Source organism: Podarcis liolepis (assembly GCF_965112155.1).
Source record: "Podarcis liolepis genome assembly, chromosome: 1".
NCBI classification, from domain to species: domain Eukaryota; kingdom Metazoa; phylum Chordata; class Lepidosauria; order Squamata; family Lacertidae; genus Podarcis; species Podarcis liolepis.
Genome location: NC_139554.1, coordinates 86,414,445 through 86,428,301, shown reverse-complemented (window position 1 = coordinate 86,428,301; position 13,857 = coordinate 86,414,445). Strand labels below are relative to the sequence as shown.

Genomic DNA, 13,857 nt, shown 5'->3' with positions numbered 1-13,857 from the left:
CTTGGAATGGCCTTCTCTTCTTTTCTGAGCAGAGGCTCTGCCACTTTCGTGTTCTGAAGAGAATCCAGCACAACACTGACGCTACAGAAAGAAAAGCAGGAATGCGGTTTAGAGCTCTTTGTATCAAAACTTGTGCAACCATCCTTTGGGGGGGGGGTTAATGGGGATGGGATGGAGCATGACCCTTAAGGGATCCTACTGAGAAGGGTTTGAATCTTGTAAATCGTGCTCCAAGAGGGATAGGAACACAAACAGCTGCCTTGTACAAAGTCAGACCACTGGTTCATCCAGCTCAATATTGTCTACACTGCCCTGGCAGCAGCTTCAGGATTTCAGACAGGGTACATTCCCAGCCCTATCTGGAGATGCTGGGGATTGTACCTGTGACCTTCTGCATGCTAAACAGATGTTCCACCACCGAGCTACAGAGCAGGAGAACCTAGGAACACTCAGGTCCTGCTTGTGGGCTTCCTGGAGGCATTTGGTTGACCGCTGTGAGAGGAGTAGGATGCTGGACCAGGTGGGACTTTGGCAACATCCAATGAAGCTCTTATTCTAAAGCCTGTCTCTGAGCTTCAGTTCAGGAAGGTTTCCTGCTACAGCAAGAACGGGGAACTCATGGCCCTCTAGATGCTGTAGGACTCCAGCCCATGAAAGCATGTGCCGTAATACAATCTGTTAGCCAGGAATCTGTAGCAATAAAATGATCTGCATCCCCTTAAAAGTGGATTGTGAGCAGGAGCAAATGTGTTATACGAAAGAACTGGGTTCTGGGGTTTGACACTAGGAAGAAGCCAGCTCCCCTGCCTGCCAGCTGGAGCGACCTGATTCCGTTCTATGTATTCTGTATAGTTCCATGTTTCAGCAGCATGCGTTGCAGGGAGTTGTACTAGATGACCCTCACAGTCCCTTCCAACTCTACAATTCTATGATTCCATGTGAGCATAACCATTGCAAGGCTGTCCTGCAAGCCCAATCCATGTGCTCCGGAGCGGAGTTTTTGCATTAAGAAAAATAGGACACTTTTGGGCTGAGCCCCTGGCTTAGATAAGTCCTGTTTGGTTGCCCTCCTGTGTGAAAGTCAAAGCACTTTAGGAGAATCTGCAGGACTTCAGCTTTTTGCTGACTGTGTCCCTAATTTACCGCAAGCCTCCAGGGCTATCTTTGCACTATAGGCTAGCTCAGAACCACTAGGAGGCAGATGAGCCTCTAAGCAATCAGATCCTCTACAGGCCTGCAATTTGCTAGCAGCTAACAAGGGGTGTGACTATGCAGTCTGGAGGAGGGAAACAGCCTTTCACTGTGGTTTCCAGCTCCTCTTCTCCCCCAACCCACGCCTGCTTTCTCAGTTCCCTTTTCGGTCAAAGATGGTCCAAGATACGCTACTATCTGATAGCAGCTGAAGATGGGCCAGCCCTCGAGCAGAGCGAGGTATCCAAGAAGCACCTGACAAGTCCTCGCTCTCATCACCACATGGTTGGGTGTGCATTGGGAACTGGTGCCAACAGGAGCTCTGCCCAGGGAAGGCTGATAAACCTCCAGGTTAGTTTGTGCCTGTCTGGCCCTTGATATTTCACCTTGATTAGGAGGGTGGGAAGGAGGGAAGGAAGGAAGGAAGCCAGGCCACTTGCCAGTCACTGGGCTGCATTACTCAGCTGAATCCATTCGCACAAGGTCACAAGTTCATGGAGAGGAACTCACAGTAAACCTACCCAGGGGAAAGGATGGCTATGTCTATTTTGGTTTCTCATTTTTCCAATCTTAAATTCAGTTCTCCACATTACCACATCAGTTGGCAAGTTGTCTGTCTGTTAGTTTTTAAAAGTCTTCATGAAAATTCACCAGGATTTTAGTGCAACTTTTTCCTAATATGCAGTTTTGTATACTATACATGCTTCGCAAAGAAATTTTGCCTAATATAATGCATTTTAAAATGCTATTTTCACTGATAGATGCATTTATATGTATTTACCCTGGTACAGTAAATGCATTGTTATATATAAAGTGGCTGGAAAGCGGCGCTGCAAATTTCAGACAGGTGTGAATTTTGAAAGGTGTCTGTGTCTTAGTTCATGCACTTTTTTTCTTTTTTTCTTTTTTGAAAACTTGAATTAGGCAGCTTCAGTGCCAGATTACCAGATAGGAAGAGTAGGCACCAGCCTATGGGCCCCATGCCTTTTAGGGGTCCTGCGACAACAGATCAAAATAATATTGATTTGTTCTTGAAAGAAAATTACAACCATGCTTTCTTAGTTCAATGTTATCCCACTAAAGTGGGGGCCCACAAGATTTCAACTGCCTAGGGGCTACAGGGTTTAATCCAGCATTGGGCAGGTTTGCTTTTAAATGCTAATGAATGAAATTTATCCTCCTTACCCAGGAGCGACTCATTCATGCTGGAGCACAGACCACATTGTTTCCCCTTTAGCAATAAAGGATTCTAAGGGTTACCAAAGGTCTTGATTTTGGGAGTAGTGCTCATATTCCACAGAGGCTCACTATGCAGTCACACTATGACTCCATGGCTATAGAGCACTGACAGAAGCCGAGAACTGGGAGTGAGCAGAGCAGTGTCCTTAAGACTGGTGACAGGGACACTTTGCTGAGGGTAAGTCCCATTGAAACTGAAAGCAAAAATAAATAAATCCAGAGTTCCTTAAAATATTTCACAAGCAAAATTTGCTTGGTGGGTTGTGTGTTTTTTTTAAAAAATGGATCATTATTACATGAAAAATGCTGCCCCTAAAAGAGACTGGAGAATCAGGCTGTTCCAATAAGATCCACACATTGCTCACTGTTTGCTGTCTCCCGCTCTCTCCTACAACTCCCATCATTCCTGACCATTGGACGTGTTCAGCGTCTGGAAGGCAACAGGCTCCCCATCTCTGTGCTACAGTTCATTTTTGTTTTTTTCACTAGGGTCATCCCTGTTAGTGACTTGTTTGCAGGTTAATCGGTACTGCTTCTGGGGCCAGCCCTTGCAATCGTATCTGTATAAAAATAAAAATGTTGCCTGCCTTCTCTCTCAGCTCAGCATGCATCCCATCATTAATCTTCATCATTTCCATTTTTAATAAGTTAATATTGAACTTATTTCTAAATCCTTTCCTCTCATCTTTCTCTCATGCCTCTTCCCCTGACTGCTTTAGAATACTCTTGTCCATTGCATGCAGCTGCTGACTGACATATGAATAAGGCTTGGGCACTGTACTAATTATTATTAATACTTATTGTACGTGAGCACATCTACTAGCAGATTAGCATGTTGATCCCATTCACAAAATGATTTCTGCTGAATCATGCCCAGCAAAATACCAGGCAGGAAATCTTTCACATGGTAATTCCCAGGCCATGTGTGAAGCTCAACAACAGACACAAATTACTGTTGATATATTGCAGGAAATGAAATGCCCCTATGAGCTCCAAAATGCCCACCAACAGAAGAGGCTGCTTATTGCTTCTCTAGTCTAGATGATTCACTGCTCTGAATCTTGCCTCTATTCAAGCAGAACAACGGCTCCCATAGAGCCCTTAGGCTTAATAATTATTTTTATCATTTAAATAGACAGTGCAATCAGGATGTCCCCCTTTCCCGGCAAGTACCTCGCCTTTCCCATTTCCACTGCTAAAGCCCTGTCATTATTCGAAGAAAAGACACTTTGCATATGTTCTCAGTAATATATATTCTCAATTATAGATACATATAGACCCATGCTTCAGTATCAGAAGCATGGCGGGGGGGGGGGACAGGGACACTCCCTGCCTATTGATATTAGGCAGATGCCCTTGCTGTAGAGTGGTACCTCTGGTTACGAACTTAATTCGTTCCAGAGGTCCGTTCTTAACCTGAAACTGTTCTTAATCTGGGGTACCTCTTTAGCTAATGGGGCCTCCTGCTGCCACACCACCAGCATGCAATTTCTGTTCTCATCCTGAGGCAAAGTTCTTAACCCGAGGTACTACTTCCGGGTTAGTGGAGTCTGTAACCCAAAGTGTTTGTAATCCGAGGTACCAGTGTACTGTTTCTGGCACCAGCTAAGTGTTTTTGTTTAAGGAAACCTACCTAGACATGTAAATCTGACCTGTATTTTAATGCAGTATGTAATTTTATTTTAAAGTGTATATATTTTAAAAATACTAGTATTGTATTGAAAAAAATTTTAACATCTTATTTTATTGGCAATTTTATCATATATCTTATATTTTATGTAAACCATTTAGATGTTTTGAGGATTAAGCAGTATGGAAATTTTCTTCACAAAATCTAACGGATGAGGCAAAATTCAACCCATGCACATGCAAGAAAAGCATGTGTGTGGGTTGAATTTTCCCCACAGCACCTCTGGTTCACTCTCACACACAGTCCTCATCTAGACATAACTCTATGCCAAATAATGGTTTAGTGTGAATGAGCAATGATAATGTTTTGCTCCTCCCCTGAGGTTTTGCTCCTGCACTGTGCTGAGATGTGAGCAAACCATGAGCCAGGGTTTGGATGACACACTAAGCCAAACCATGGCTCAGTAGCAAAACAACTGGGGAGAGACAAAACACCACAATCTCATCTCCATGACCACTAAACCATGGTTTGGCTTAGTGTTGCATGTGAACCAGGCCACAGTGGAAGTAAATCTTTTGGGGTGCAAAAATGAATCTAATTTCAATTGGGAGGAAGGGAAGTGTTATTGAGCTGATAGTCATTTGGCAAATGCAACTTTAACAGCATACCAGATTAACCCTTTGTGCCGGCTATCATTGCATGGGTAGGCTTTTCTTTGCTTCTTAAGCTGGTCGCTCTTAAAGCCCCTTAAAACCACCCTGTCAAATGATTCTTTCCTCATTTTATTCTACTTTGTTTTCAGCCTTTCGAGAAAGACGGCAGGGCCTCAGCAGGGATGATTTCCGCTGGCAATTATGTCACTCGAATAGCTTAATTGACTCTCTTAAACGCAGCCAGATGGTAGGAGTCTCCCTCTAAAAAGCCTGTTGCCTCTTCTTTATGAGTGTCTTAAAATAACACCACTGGTTCTTTTAGTGGCTCTTGACTGCAGAGTAGCTGCAACATGAGGTAATGCCACACGTATTTATCCCAGCCCTCAAAAGCTTTGCCAAACAACTTCATGATGGTCTTCCTCCTCAACTGTTTTTCCTAGGCTACATCCACACCATACATTAAAAACCCTATTATTATTATTACAGTAGTACCTTGGGTTACAGACGCTTCGGGTTATGCGTTTTCAGGTTACGGACCGCGGGAAACCCAGAAGTACCGGAAAGGGTTACTTCCAGGTTTTGCCAATCGCACTTTGCGCATGCACAGAAGCGCCAAATTGTGTCACGCACATGCGCAGACGCAATGCTGCAGGTTACGAATGCTGCGGGTTGCGGACGTGCCTCTGTCACGGATTACGTCCGCAACCCGAGCTTCCACTGTATTCGGCTTACAACAAAAATCCAAATTCTCCGTCAGGCAACAGCACACAACAAATGCCAAGGTAAGTATTGTTCATCCCACAAGCTAAGCAATATAAGCACCAAGACATTACCGAATTTAAAAACTGTACAAGCCAGATATTCCAGAATACTGATGGCACAGGCCAGCAGGTCTCTTCCTTATTTGCAAAGGTCATGAAACTCTGCCACTCTGTTGCAAAACAGTCCTTTTTCCTTCCGGTCTCTAGCTGTTCATAAACAATGAGTCAATTTCTCAACCAAAACTCTAGTCTATGCTTTCGTATACCACTGTTTCATGGTAAGCCCTTTCAGGTCCTTCCAATATCCAGCTATCGGTCTTCACTGCTACCAAGAGGTAGCCAATCAATACATTAGAAATTTTTAATCGAGGAACTTTTTTTACAGCTCCACCACATGTGAGTAAAATAACCCACCTCCCCACAAATCCCTGGAAAGAGGGATTCATTGAAAAACCTCTCTGCAAATTGTAGCTCTGTGAGTCAAATAGGGAGTCTCATAAAAACTCTCAGCATCCTTTGCAAACTATTATTCCCAGGATTCTTTGGGCGAAGCCATGACTGTTAAAGTGGTATAATAGTGCTTTAAATGTATGATGCAGATGTGACCCCAGTTGCTCCTTAGCACCTAATCTGTGGCTTCCAGGGCCCTAACATTAGGCAGAATATGAATGCCTCAGGTAGAAGATTTTGTGTGTCATGAAAGGGTATCAAGTTGTTAATTATTGAATTTATGATTGTTGCATTTTTCCTGTCAAGGAGGAGTGTTTGTGGGATTTATCTGCCTCAGGTGTCAAAATAACTTGTCCAGCTATGGGTACTATGCCCCATGATCTGAGGTGGAAGGTTACTGCACTGCCATAGGCAATGAACTATCTTGAGCCATCCCTGCCACCTGCACTGCTCAGTGTTGGGAAATGATTTCATCTCCTAAGACAACAGCTTAACTTTCCATGATCTTATGGCTGGACAGTCTCTGAGCATTTCCCAAAAGGATATGTCATGAGCCAAATAAAATGTCTCTGGGCATTTAGGTTTGAAAGGTGGTCAAAAGGACCATGGAGTTCACAAGAGATTTCAGGGCTGTGCGTCTCAGTGAATGAAGTCTCTCTCTTACTCATTTTGTAACTGAAGCCTAACTGCAAAACACTTTGGGGCTCTTTATAAAGACTGCTAACATTTGACATGCATTCTGAGAATGGGAATTTTGGACAAACTTACCCTTCCTTGGTTGCCTGTTCCAACTGGTTTAAAATACTTCACTTTGTTTTTCTTTAAAAAATGAGGTATCCGGTTTTAATTCTGTTACCAGATCTGCTTACGTGTCTATAGATCTGCACCCTTGACAGAAATATCACTTTTAGGGATCTTTACTGGAAATTATCAGACAAGACAATGCTATTGCAACAGACATGATTACTTAAAAAAAAAAAAAAGACCAGTCTTGTCTTGCTTATTTGGGAGAATGAGCAAGAACTATCAAGTGCTAGTCTAAATTAATATCACTGTTTATTACTTATTTATATCTAGGGGTAACTAATCCGAGTTCAGAGGTAGCAAGTCTAGGGAACTATAAGGAAGGTAGGGATAGGAAGGGGGTGGGATGTTAATAATTACCTGTCCTGAGGAAGGGAGAATTAAGAGCACTGGCTTTCTGAGTTTCACCATGACCTGCAGGGGCACAATCATGGCCAAATTCAAGGTTTCTGCCCAAGGCTAAATGTTAAATATTTAGTGGCCAGCCCAGCTAGCTATTCCACACCCTTGCCATAAACTTTTTTTTGATGAATTCAATGTATGGGGTGTTTTAGTCCTGCCTTTTTAAAATATGAATGTGCTTTTAGTTTTCACTGTGTTTTAGTTCTATGTTGGCTTTAATGTATGTGCTATTTTTTCTGGTAAGTCGCTCCGAGTTACGTTTTTGGGGGGGAAGTGGCAAATAAAGCCAATAAATAATATAACAATAATATCAGAATTTTTGCCCTATTGACACAGTAGCAACTAAGTTTATTTTTGGTTTTTTAAAAATAGATTTAGTATAATTGTGCTGTATAAGACACACTTAAACAAGATGTGGTGTTGCTAATTTTTATGCTGTATTATTGCTTTGTTTTATTTATTTGGAAGAACTCCTCAATGTGGGATTGATTTTTTAATAACTAAATACAATCATGTCAGTGAAATATTTCTTCTTCTCTGGCGATCACTCGTAGCCGAGTAAGATTGTCTTTCATATACACAGTTTTAAAATTAAGTCCGTAGGTGACTGTGGAGGCCAATTCTGGATCCACATGTCCTTCCACAGTGGGGACATAGGTTTTCGGGCAGGAGTTGATCACAGTGAGGGTTTGCCAAGCGTGCTTTCCTCTTAGCACGTTTCTCCCTTTCATCTTGAGTTTGTGCTTCTTCAAAGTCCATGACACCTTTGGTAAAGGCTGTTCTTCAACTGGAGTGCTCGCAAGCCAGTGTTTCCCAGTTTTCACTGTTCATACTACATTTTTTAAGATTTGTCTTGAGAGAGTCTTTGAACGTCTTTTGTTGACCACCAGTATTACACTTAACATTTTTAAGTTCAGACTAGAGTAGCTGCTTTGGAAGATGATCATCAGGCCACAGTGGTTTGGAAGTGAAATGTAGTTTGCCAAGCTAACCTTCTGGCTTTGCTGAATAATAACATGGGGCGTTTTCTCATTTCCATTAGGAAGTCAATGTCGGAAGGTGCAGAGGATAGGGGAGTCCTCACTAGAGACACAGAAACTATGACACAAAATATCATCATCTGGCTCTCAAGGCCCCTGTCAGCCTTCATTGTTTTGGCCAACATCTTCCTCATCCTTGGGATCCTCTTCAACCGTAGACTCCGCAACACCACCAACTGGTTCTTCCTGAGCCTACTCTTTGCTGATCTTCTGGCGGGCTTATTCCTTCCCAATATTCCTGAGCTGTCCTCGACGAAGGATTTAAACTACCACCTCTGCTTCTTCAACTATGTGGCACCTAACTTCATCTTCCTTGCTTTCTTAGCCAACCTGCTGGTGGTGCACTATGTTAAGTATGTGTTCATCATCCACTCACTGCATTACCACCGGTCCTGGGTGTATCGCTGGCCTGGTCTTTACATATTCATAGCCTGGACAGTTCCTTTGATCTTTGCATGCCTCCCACTGGCTTGGAACCAGTGGCGGCCCCATGCCAACTGTTCCTTTGGTCTGGTCTTCCCTATTCCTTACCTCTATCTAGAGACCTATGGCTTCCTCATTCCATCTATCCTTGCCATGGGCTTCATGTGTATCCAGGTGTTGTGCACATCCCGAAGGCAGCTTAAGGACATCACAAGACTCCTTCATTCAGTGAACCAAGGCCAGCCCCCTTCAGAGCTGGAGCAGCAACTGGAACTGAGGAATGTTAAGAAGATCGCTAGTGTCTCCTTCATCTTCGTGGCCTGCTGGGTGCCCTATATTGTTTGCCTGAATATCTCACTGCTGTCTATAGATCAAAAAATCCACCCTCTCATTATTCCTATTGTCACCTGCATAGGCACCAGCAGCGCAGCTGCACTGCCTGTCATCCTCAGCCTTGGCAACAGACAGTACACACAATTTTGGACAGACATGGCCACCAAATGCTGTGGGGGCTGTTGTCAAAGACAGGGGCGCAAGGAAAGGAAAGCCAAAGCAAAGGCCCACTTGCCACATGGTCATCATTGCCCTGCAGAGGCAGACCTCAATGGGGCACCAGGCTGATACCTTCGGAGGTAGCAAATTGTCACTAGAAGCAAGCAAAACCACACTCTGAGTAAGATTGTATATCTAGACAGATCTTGGAAATGGGCCCTGGTCATAATCAATAAGTCACCCTGTGCTCCTGTTGCCTAGAGGAAAGAAAGTTACTTTTTTTCTTTTTTATTAAAGATTTTCTTGATTTACAAAAGTGTGTACAATGTCTCTCTCTCGTATTTTTTTCCATGTAACATTTTTACAAATCAGTTTCATTTGTTGAGACATTTGGAAGAAAAGGGGGAAAGAGGTGGAGGGGGGAGATGGGTGGGGGTGAGATGGGGTAGCAATGTTTCTATTTTACTTACTATATGCTTACTATATGTAGGGTTTGGCGTCAGCGTTGCTTGTGCAGGTTCTTTGCTGTTCATTTGTGTTCCTTTGGTGGTGAGAGAGGTTGGGGTTGGCCTAGGGTGTGGTTATTCATTTTTGGTTGGCTGTGGTGGTCTTTGTTTTCATGTGGGAGTGGGGTGGGTGGGACAACCATACGAGAAATAAGTAAAATAACCAAGCAAGTATTAGAAACCACCCCAGAATTGGCCTTACTAAACATCTTCCAAGACAACAATGCCCACTTACACCACAAAGAATTCATAACCCACTTACTTTCAGCAGCCAGAAGCATCATAGCCAGACACTGGAGAGACCTGTCAGGAGTAAGCATGGACCAATGGTACCAAATAGTATGAGAAAGTTACTTTTCTATCCCTGTTTGGATTCTCTGACTGGACTGGGAATTTCCCATGAATAATAATCGTTTTTGTGTTGGTTGGCCATTCATCAAATCTGCCATCCTAATATCAGATAGATTGGCTTGTTCCTTCAAGAGTGTTTGTAGTTTCCTTACAGTATCTATATTTGGTCTGTACCCCTTGTGAGATAGCTGCTCCCCACCCCATCCTGCCCATTGGCAGAGGAGAAAGAGGGGGTCTGTTGTACCACTTGGAGAATAATGAAGCAAATATTTCTGTCTCACAGGTACCCACATTATGAAGACAGTATAAGCACTAGATTTCAAACTGCACCACACCTGGAGAACTATATTCAGTTCTTCAGTAGGATGCTTTAATAATGATGATGATGATGATGACAGTTGCAATTAATGAAAATTAAGGTTTTTTAACACTTTGTTGCAAAGCCTTACTGAGTTCAAAATAGTTTTTTGTTATTGTGTTTTCTCAATTAACACAGCCTAAAATTACAGCAATTAGCACGTGGGGGGTATTTTTTGAGCTTGAATGGGGGTCCTCATAGTCTTAAAGGCTGGGAACCACTGGGTTATATACCTTTGGGATTTTTCTACTGACTTGCCATAATTTACTTTATATGTTTTTGAATATGGGTTACCACATGAAAGATGGCTGATTAAACTGCATTTATGCTATTTATTTTAAAATATTTTTATAATGCACTTCATTTAAAACAAAATTCCAAGGCAGTGTACAGTATTAATATAAAACCTTTTGATAAAATTACATCAAAATAAGATGCAGTATACAAATACAGTAGGCAGAGAAATAGCTACAATTGACAAAATGCCTGGTCGAATAGATGCGTTTTTAACAGATGGCAAAATCACAATACTGTAGGTGCTTGCCATATTTCAGAGAGGAGGCTTTTCCACAAAGCAGGCACCACCACAGCCAAGGCAGTATGCTGGATTATCACAAGGTGGATTAATGCAGGTAATGGTCCAGCCAGGAAGTCCTCCTTTGAAGATCTAATTGAATGGGCAGGTTTATTTAAAAGAAGCATTTTTTCCCAGGTTACCAGCTCTCAGTTGGTTGTAGCTTTATATGTCAACAGAGGAAAATTGACTTGGGACCGGAATGGCAGCCAGTGTGGTTACTTCAAGAGGGTGTTACATGCATGCAGCAAGAAGCTGCAGTCAGTAACCTAACCACGGTATTCTCATATCCTCCCACATCTATCCAATGAAAATAGGGATGTCCTAAGGAAATGTGGGACATTCCAGGATCAAATTAGAAACCAGGATGGCTTCTGTAAATCCAGGACTGTCCTTGGAAAATAGGGATGATGATGATAATAATTTATTATTCATACCCCATCCATCGGCTGGGTTTCCTTAGCTACTCTGAGCGGCTCCCAACAGATTAAAAACAGAATAAAACTTCAAACATTAAAAACTTCCCTAAACAAGGCTGCCTTCAGATGTCTTCTAAAAGTCAAACAGTTGTTTATTTCCTTGACATCTGATGGGAGGATGTTCCATAGGGCAGGTGCCACCACCGAAAGGCCCTCTGCCTGGTTCCCTGTAACTTCACTTCTCACAGTGAGGAAACCAGCAGAAGGCCCTTGGAGCTGGACCTCAGTGTCTGGGCTGAACGATGGGGGTGGAGACGCTCCTTCAGGTATACTGGGCCGGGGCACTTCAGGGACACTTGGAGGGGTTGCATTCTGCACCAGTTGCAGTTTCCAAACCAGCTCTAGGAGCTGCCCCAAATAGAGTACATTACAGTAATCCATTCTTGAGGCTGTCAGTGCACAGATCACTGTGGCCAACCCATCCCTATCCAGGAACAGTTGTAGTTGGCATACCAGTGAAACCTGGTAAATCTGTATATATAATTAGATCACCCACCATGATACTATCCTACTTGGGCACCAACCTGGGTGTTTCGCCCACGTTGACAGAACAAATAGAGTCCGGTGGTGCCTCTTCTCTCACCACATCCCAGGGAGTTCCCCCTACCAATGTTTGCTGACCGCCAAGTGGGCTGTATCGATAGCAGCATCTGCCACTGTGTTTGCTCGAAAGAGGATTAGCTAGCCATTCCACCCTCACAGATGGGGTTTGATGGCTCATGATCATCCCCTGCTCTCCGCAATGTGATGGATGAGAGCTCGTAAATATTCCATTAGGAAGCACACTGTCCCCAGGAAAGGGGCAGCAGTCACACCCTGTGATGCAAAATGTTCAAGTTAATCTCTCACAGCTTCCTGAAACGCTTCAAGGACATGGTTGTGCCACTGAAACACAGCAGCTCATCCATCAGCCTGGGATTTCAATCAGAAGGGACTGGCGGCTGCAACACGAAAAGGGCAGCCGGTCAAGCAGATGTAATGCAAGCTACAGCGACTGCAGATATGTGTAAATTGAAGTTGCAACAGCTTTGCCTGATCACGCTGTGATAAACTGCGGCTCCCTGCAGAATGCCAGGAGCAACTGTCATCTGTATTAAATGAGAAAAGTCAGTATGGGCAGAAGGCTTGCAAGCGCTGCCTTCTCTGCAGTTTGACACAGCAGCCCGGACGCTTCCAGGAACTCTTGCTGTTTTCTCATAGGGTAAATGGCAGCGCGAGGAATTCCTCCCTGCTCTACCCAGCCCAGGTCAGAGCTCTGCTTTTCGTTGACTTAATACCAAAAAAGTTCTGCTAAGTTTCAAGTGTGAGCAGTCAGAAGAGCCGGTCAGCTGGATGCTTCTCTTTCCTGATGACTCTGTGATCTGAGGATGTAGGGAGGGCCGGAATGCTTGAAAAAGAACAGCCCCTACCCTGTGTTTATTATAATATCTGATACTGTGCTAGCAGCAGCAGCACTTCCTGGAAGAGATCAGAGAAAGGGCAGCACAGCAGAGGCCTGCCACTCATCTCTGCTGCCGCCCCCACAGTCCTCACTCTATAATACTCTGATCTCTCATTTGCAACAGGAAAAAAGTCTCTTACCTCCCCTGTACTTTAAATCAGGGATGGGGAGCCTGCAGCCTCCTCCAGATGTTGCTAGACTCCAGCTCCTTTCGTCCCTGGCCATTGGCCATGATGGCTGTGGCTGATGGGAGTTTTGAGTCTAACAACATGTGAATGGTCACAGGTTTCTCAGCCCCACTTTAAACTGCAGTGCTGCCCCCAAGATTCAGGAAGCTTGGAAAGGGAGGCAAAACTGAGCTTTATCAGTATTAATTGCCGCCATTCAGAGATCCTGCCTGTGTGTCCCTTATGGTACTTCCCGTTTCCTTAATATTAAACTGGGTAGGAATCTTGGAACAACTTAATGATGAAAAAGTGGGGAAACTGTCAGAACCCTTCCACAGCGGCCATAGCACACTATACCATGCACAAGCTAAGCAAGCCAAGCTTCAAAATACAACCATTTCAGCAGAGAGCATCCAAAGCAGGTCACACCGAAGCAAATAGCTACGTTTTCCCATGCCTAGGAAAGAGGAGAGGAGAGGCCACCACTCAGTGGTACAGCACATGCTTCTTATTCAGAAGGCCCAGCTTCAACCCCTGCCTAGTAGAGCCATGGAGTTGCTGCCTATTGGAGCAAGCAACGCTAATCCCGAAGGACAAACAGGCTGATCTAGTATGAAAGAACTTCCTATGATCACTAGCCAGAAGGTCCACTAAAAGCAAAACAATCCCTCCTTTGAGTCCCCAGATGGTGGTTGCCCCATCTTGTCACTTTACCTTACCCATGTTATATTTGACAGGTGCACTCTCTCTCCCTCTCTCTCTCTCTCTCTCTCTCTCGTGATTTTGGGGCACAGCGTTGACCGCTGAACTTGACAACCACTTGTAAGAGTTGTTGTTAATAACTTAACCAACGTACGATATTTGCTAGGTTCCACGAAATGCTCTTTTCTGAGACC

General features: G+C 43.8%; 1 protein-coding gene across 1 annotated transcript; it reads left to right on the top strand.

The window, feature by feature from the left end:
• The first annotated feature begins 1,335 nt into the window (after positions 1–1,335).
• GPBAR1 (G protein-coupled bile acid receptor 1) lies at positions 1,336–9,404 on the top strand. Its single transcript, XM_083491051.1, has 2 exons — positions 1,336–1,542; positions 8,173–9,404. Exon 2 carries the CDS (start codon positions 8,180–8,182, stop codon positions 9,212–9,214), a length of 1,035 nt encoding a protein of 344 aa, XP_083347177.1. The 5' UTR covers positions 1,336–1,542; positions 8,173–8,179; the 3' UTR covers positions 9,215–9,404.
• The last annotated feature ends 4,453 nt before the right edge of the window (positions 9,405–13,857 follow it).